A 6,829-nucleotide genomic window follows, 5' to 3' on the forward strand; every position below is an offset into this window, starting at 1 on the left:
ATACGAACAGGCCAAGTTCAAGTCCACATAACGTCTTCTCTTTCTCGCTAAGTGTTTCCCAACAACATATTAGCCCAAGTACGAAAGGTGCAACTTTCTCAATTTTCCTCTACTCTTCTAACTTTCAAACTCCCCCATCGCTTTCCCCAGTGTAGGGTCACATACCGGTTATTCTAGACCGGTTAACATCCATGTCTTTCCTCTCCTGTTTCCTTTCATTTCTCAGTTTTAGGAAGGGGGTGGGGCGACAGGGGTGACCCGAGCGACATCACCCATACCTCCCCCCCCCCCCTCACCCCCTCCCCTGGAACACAGTCGAGGCCTGCCTTTCCTTCTCTACTATTTCTTCTCCCTCTTGCTAGCGACACTCTTACCATGTTACGTAATTATACATCCAGTCTGAGAGCTTACAACGACAAGAAACGAAACATAATGTGCTCGCGGAGTCTCTGTTATTACCCTTCGCTGTCGTCCGCTGGAGCGTCTTCGGGCAAAGTGAGCTTGGCGGGTGCCCACGACTTGAGGTAGCCTGTGCAATGGATGACCGAGTATCGGCGGTCGAAGCTGTGCGACTTTCGGCGCCGCTGGCCGCCCGTTGTGGTGTCGGCCTCCTCCTTGACGGTCGCCTGCGTCTTGCATTTCATCCGACAGAAGAAGGAGCGCCGAGCACCGGGACACAGCCTACTCTGCCGCTGCGGAAATTCCCCTTTCAGTGGCAGCATCGCTGCGTAAACCAGGGCAAATTGGTCACGTGCCATGACGAATACATACGGCAGAAGACTGAACAACGTCGCTTTAGAGATATAAGGCTTTCGTCACGTTTAAGCTTCAACGTAGCACAAGTGTTCACTCTTAGGCAATGTCTGCGTTTAATACATTTCAGGTACAAGATAAAAATACTAATTAACACCTGGTGTCTAGATTCCGTATGCTCAAAAATATCAAGTAAATTGCCATGCTTAGATTTCGGGGTTTCATTTTTTTAGATGCGAAGCAGCTTAACGGCGGGGACCCCCACTGAGCATGCGCGTCCCCGCCCCCTCTCTCTCCTCTCCTACGCCTCCCCCCCCTCTCGCGCTCCTCATTCTCTCCTGCGCAACGCAGCGATAAGCACCAGCGTCAACGCCGCCGACAGTGTCAGCGTTAGCGCCAGCACAAGCACGCCACGGGAGCGCCACCCCCCCCCCCCCCCCTGCGCATGCGCGTCCCCTCCCCCTCTCTCTCCTCTCCACGCTCCCCCCTCTCGCGCGCCCTTGACGCTACACTTCACCGACCACAAGGTAGTCGTCTTCAAAGCGCCGCATGCACCGACGCTAGGAATCGCATACGGTCTCCCGCTCAAGCGAACTATCTCCCCGCTGCTTCGCATCCACATATAGTTCCCTTTAGCGGGAGATGGTGTAATTTTTTTAACAGTTAACGGCCAATAGAAAAAAATAAGATGTGCGGAAACAGGCCTATAGAAAACATAGCAAAAGATGACTGGCTCTCTCGCAATCGAAAGTAGATGTAAGCATGAAATGGCTACCGGCCAAGCAGATTGGTTGATCATCGAGGCACCTTAGTTGATCACGCAGAGTGGCGCCATCTCTCGAAGCAGGCGGAGCAAAACCCGCGCAGCGAAACTTACGGACCACTGGCGTTGAAAAGAGCATAGGCAACCCTGTCTCAGCGCCAAAAGATCAAGTGCACGGTGCCCTCTATCCGTCTTTGGAACGCCGCTATTACGAATGACAAGTAAAACTTCAGCGTAGTACAAGTTACAGCTTCAGTGATATTGTGAACAAACATTAAGAAGAACTCGGAATCAATATCTTTTTTTAATTTATTTTGGCAGTGACTAGCGTACGTAATGTTGTCTTGTACACAGGGTTAGGGGCCAGAGACCGCATTTTTTTTCCTTAACTTTTGGCGAGTTGCCCGGATGTTCTAGTTTGAGTTTGGATAACGGCTATGGCTTTTGGCTCAGGGTCACTTGAAGGTCGCCGACAACGGGAGCTAAAAGCATTTCATGCTTAAAACATTCGGCGTTCTTCAGCAGAAGGTGTAGGAGAAAGGTTTTCACACAATTTTTTGAAGACGAGAAAAAGCAAATCTCATATTGAGGCTGCGTAAGGGTTAAACTGTCTTGTAATGCGCTACGCGCTGGCTTCGTGCTCGGATGGCACTTGACTCAAACCATACGCGTGCTGGAGTGCGTTCTCTTATTCTTGCATATCAAAAACTTGAGCTCTAATAAAACGAAGTAAACCAAGACCATTCCTATAGCGGAAGTTGAAAATGCATAAAAAGGCAGTTTGAATAATCCGTAAATGGTTTTACTGCGGAAAGTTACAACGAGGATTTTTTGCAATATATAGGCAATGGTATTTTCGATTCATGGGAGCCGCCAATTTAGGTTCTTAGATTATTGATTTCTCATTCTTGTGTGTCATAACTTCGTAAGAATAACAAGGTCACGAGACACTGAATGCATCCTTTCGCATGACCATTTTCATGCGTATGACGCTATATTGTTGGACGCGGTTCACTTAGTTGGTACCGGTACAAAATAGCAACGCTAACAGCCAAAAATAGCGACAACTATAGATGCATCCGTAAAATAGTCCACGATGCCTTGTTTTCATAGCTGTTAACTGTTATTTGCCGTAAAATTACAAGAGCTACCTTAAGGTGGTGTTTAAATTGTGTTAAATTGCTCAAGCCCATCCCCATTTTCTTTTTCGTGTACAAAATGCAGAGAGTCAGACACTTGATCGAGTACTGCTGTTATATCCGGGTGCAAAGTAGTGAACGAAGCGAGCCCGTACTCTTTGCATCGATGAGCCTTTCCTTCGGAGACAAGTCCGATGAAGAGAGTTGCTCTTTGACTTTGGCAATGTCCTTGGGGTGTAAAATGTCAAACCAGCTTTGTCCGAGAAGATCTCCCTGGGGATGACGAAGAGAAAAAAAAAAGTGAAGCAGCTCCAAGATGGTCAATGCATAAATCGACATTATGCATCATCATGCACGATCAACACTTTGCCTCACAACACGACAAGATGTCGTTATGGTTATATTATAAAATGAAATGATATCCGTACGGCAGTGTTTTTCTCTCTAGTTTCGGTCATCTCAAGAACGTGTCCGTTTATCTCTTTTTTTTTATTAAATCTAGTAACGCCTTCTGCGGTATATTTATGCGATGCTCATCACACACACACACACACACACACACACACACACACACACACACACACACACACACACACACACACACACACACACACACACACACACACACACACACACACACACACACACACACACACACACACACACACACACCACACACACACACACACACACACACACACACACACACACACCACACACACACACACACACACACACACACACACACACACACACACACACACACACACACACACACACACACACACACACACACACACACACACACACACACACACACACACACACACACACACAACTAAAAGGAATTCCCTTCATTGTAGCCTTGATAGCTCATTTCGAGCAAAAGTAAAAACCTTTCAGTACGATACACGCCACGTTGGTCTAGTGGTTATGGCGCTCGACTGCTGACCCAAAGTTCGCGGGATCGAATCCCCGCCGCGGCGGCCGCATTTTCGATGGAGGCGAAAATGCTCGAGGCCCGTGTGCTTAGATTTAGGTGCATGTTAAAGAACCCCGGGTGTTCGAAATTCCCGGAGCCCTCCACTACGGCGTCCCTCATACTCGAATCGTGGTTTTGGGACCGTTGAACCCCAACAAGAAATAATGAGCCAAGACTCACATCGCTACCACTTGTGTGAAGCGTGAGGGCTGGGTTGGTTTTAATCCGATTGGAAGACGGGGATTCTCTTTGCGGAGTACTAATACTTCATTACCTGATTCCTTTGAGCCAGGAACATGTATATAATTGCGTCCTACTGTTTGTTCCCATCATTACTATTTATGTCTCTCCTTCTTGAGCCTTTCGCTTTGAGCGGAGTTGCAGACTAGAGGATATTACCTCAAGTAAACCGCACCATGTTCCTTCAATAGTTTCTCCTTGAGTTCCTCACTATTTCTCTCTCCCACTCTCTCTTCCAATCACAGTCCAAAACACAGGCTCGGAAATGTAGGTCGCTGCAGCTCTCGTGGGTCGATCGTTTCACGATTAAATTTCGAAAAGAAAATAACTAAACCGCAGTATCTTCGTTTATTTCTATGCAAGCCCCTGCAGATGCGCGTGTCAGAATGCCGCAGTACTTTTCCACTTACCTGGGTGTAGTTGAGCGTCTGTTGCACTGACTCCGACATAAATAGGATGCGACCACGGTCACAGCTCACAACGAACAGAAACCCATCAGCACCCTGCAAGAAAAGCCGCCAAAAAGACCTTAGGTTAGTGTTCACGTTCCCGCCTTTTGACATGTCACTGTCATTTTTTTTTAATTACGCGCTCTTCAACGTTTCGCTGAAAGAGATAGGTTAAAGCCATTGTAGGCAACCCTCGCGTGGCCCTAACGCTAGCTTGTGAACTCGTTCGATTTTTCACGATAAGCATCCGCAAAGAGTGGACGTTCCGCGTGGTTAATATCTGCGATAAAAGAGAAAGCAAATTATGACCACATTTGCGCTTCTTGCCGCTAAACCTCGTCCGTGCAAAAGCACACAAGAATGTGCGTCATGACTCCGAAATTACTTCTGATAAAGGCAGCCTCAGCGTAGCCGCAGTCAATACGATGAGAGATTGTTAGCCTATCGCTACCTTGATCGCAAGTGGAAATATACGTTGCAAGGAACCTCGCATTTGAGTTACACGAAAAACTTGGAGGACGCTTGAGCTTCGCCTTCAAGAGTAGAACGCGATAGCGTAATCGGGCACCGTGCGCATCGCCTTCTCAATTGCTAGCCTGGCTTCGGTTCTTGGTGCATGCCTCAACCGTGCCTTAAGGAAACGAACGACTGTGCGCGTAACATTGGCCGTTTCAAACTATCCTAGAATGCCTACTGAAAGTACATTTGTTTAAGCGCCCACTACGCCATAATTCTTCTATCTGCGAATCAGCGAAGGGACCACTACGCGTCCGTAAGGCGACACGCGAACCTACGCAGCTGCTGACTTTGTTTATGCTTTTGCAGCTGATGATGAATAAATATGTCTGAGCGCTTTGTAATGGGTGAGCCTTTAAAACACCCACTCGTTGAGTGGTTCACATGTTTTGACGCCTGGCGCAATTCTATGCTTCTGCCACACAATATTACATGCGCAAAGAAGACTCCTTCCGCTACATGACATTCATGCACTGTTTTTTTTTTTTCGAAGCAGTTTCAAACAATAGTATGGCACTGTGGTAGCACGCCTGCTTGCCACGCAGACGGCCTGGGTTCTATTCTCACTCGAACCTAAGATTTTTATTATTTATTTTATTTGCTTCTTTCTCAATTTTTCGGTCACGGACAAGATGATGATTTTTCGCTCACAACCAACGACGCTGACACCGACGCCGACACCGAAAATTTCTGCAAAACGAGCTCTTTAAATGCTATCGCGTTAATATTATTTAGGGGAATAGGCTTTCAGAATTAAAGTTACGCTGGTACTTACCGGTAAAAGAACGTTCTTGACGTCCTCGTCCGATAACCATGGCGGCTTGTAATGCCCTTCCGTGTACGAATTTATCGAACCTGCATCATTGAAGACAAATTAATGGTATGAAACGAGTACACACACCCACCATAAGCGCCAATAAAGTTCTTAGGTATAACTGATCAATGAATCAATAAACTGTTCGATTGGCGGACTGATATAGGTTATGTGAGCAAGTGCTGCAAAGTATTGCAGCACATCAAATAATCGCTGAACGAATATATAGCAGCGTGTTCTGTGCAATTATTTGTGATTAACAGAACAATAAATGTTCAAGTTTCTGTAAAGCACACGCACGTAAAAGAACATTGTACGTCGACCCATTGATCGTGACGAGCACGCACCACGTATAGTCTTGATGTGCTGAACGGCCATGCGCAGTACGGTCAACTTGTCCAGCTTCCGGGACATGGCCTTGCACATGGGCACCAGGGAGGCCATCTCGCTGATGTACATGTTCATCTTGTCCCGGCGTCGCTTCTCGATCTCGCTGTGGTTCTGCCTGCAGAGCCAGCTACAGCCGTGAGCGTTTTGGCCAAATGTCGAAACACTTAGCGCTATAAAATTTTATCGCGGCTCCCTCCCTCCCTCCCTCCCTCCCTCCTCCTCCCTCCCTCCCTCCCTCCCTCCCTCCCTCCCTCTCTCCCTCCCTCCTCCCTCCCCATCCTTCTGCCGGATTACTGTCGGCTCCAATTTTCTGCTAGCTTAGGCGAAACATGCTATAGTCGTTGAATATTTTGTTTTCGAATTTCCAAGGACACAACCATTGTTTGGGAAAGAGAGGAGCCCTTCGTATCGAAGATCTGGCAAAAAGCTAATAAAGTGAACGCGGCCGTTTTATAAGCGTTATCATATTTTTAAGGGGGAGTTTTGTCTGATGGACGGATCACTGAAAGCCCTAGCATAAGGGTAATCGTTGCGCCGAATCTCGTGAAGGCTGTGCTCTATAAAGCGTGCTTCAAGAGAGAAAGAGAGATAGATAAAAAGAAGCCGGAGGGAGGTTAACCTGGTACAGTCGAACGCGATTATATCGAACGAGGCGAAATCGAATAATCCTTCATATCGAAATATTCTCGATCCCAACAATGCTCAAAGGCTAATGGATAGGAAAATCTACGGCTATATCGAACAAAAACAGCCGGATCATTTTATATATCGAACATCGGGCAG

At 47.1% G+C, this 6,829-nt stretch overlaps 1 protein-coding gene across 1 annotated transcript; it reads right to left on the reverse strand.

Moving 5' to 3' along the window:
• Positions 1–455: 455 nt before the first annotated feature.
• Positions 456–6,180, reverse strand: LOC119378768 (protein cycle-like). The gene is made up of 5 exons (XM_037647798.2): positions 6,004–6,180; positions 5,618–5,697; positions 4,288–4,380; positions 2,811–2,928; positions 456–724 (listed from the first exon to the last, which is right to left on the reverse strand). Exons 1-5 carry the CDS (start codon positions 6,119–6,121, stop codon positions 456–458), a joined length of 678 nt encoding a protein of 225 aa, XP_037503726.1. The 5' UTR covers positions 6,122–6,180.
• Positions 6,181–6,829: the final 649 nt, after the last annotated feature.

Source organism: Rhipicephalus sanguineus, unplaced genomic scaffold (genome assembly GCF_013339695.2).
Source record: "Rhipicephalus sanguineus isolate Rsan-2018 unplaced genomic scaffold, BIME_Rsan_1.4 Seq967, whole genome shotgun sequence".
Classification (NCBI taxonomy): Eukaryota; Metazoa; Arthropoda; class Arachnida; order Ixodida; family Ixodidae; genus Rhipicephalus; species Rhipicephalus sanguineus.

Bases quoted from the DNA above. Each gene is read 5' to 3' on its own strand.
- LOC119378768 (XM_037647798.2), bottom strand. From the start codon at position 6,121: ATGAACATGTACATCAGCGAGATGGCCTCCCTGGTGCCCATGTGCAAG. The intron at 5,698-6,003 runs GTGCGTGCTCGT...TCAATGATGCAG, and splicing joins GCACATCAAGACTATACGTG to GTTCGATAAATTCGTACACG. The intron at 4,381-5,617 runs GTAAGTACCAGC...CTTTTCTTGCAG, and splicing joins TCAAGAACGTTCTTTTACCG to GGTGCTGATGGGTTTCTGTT.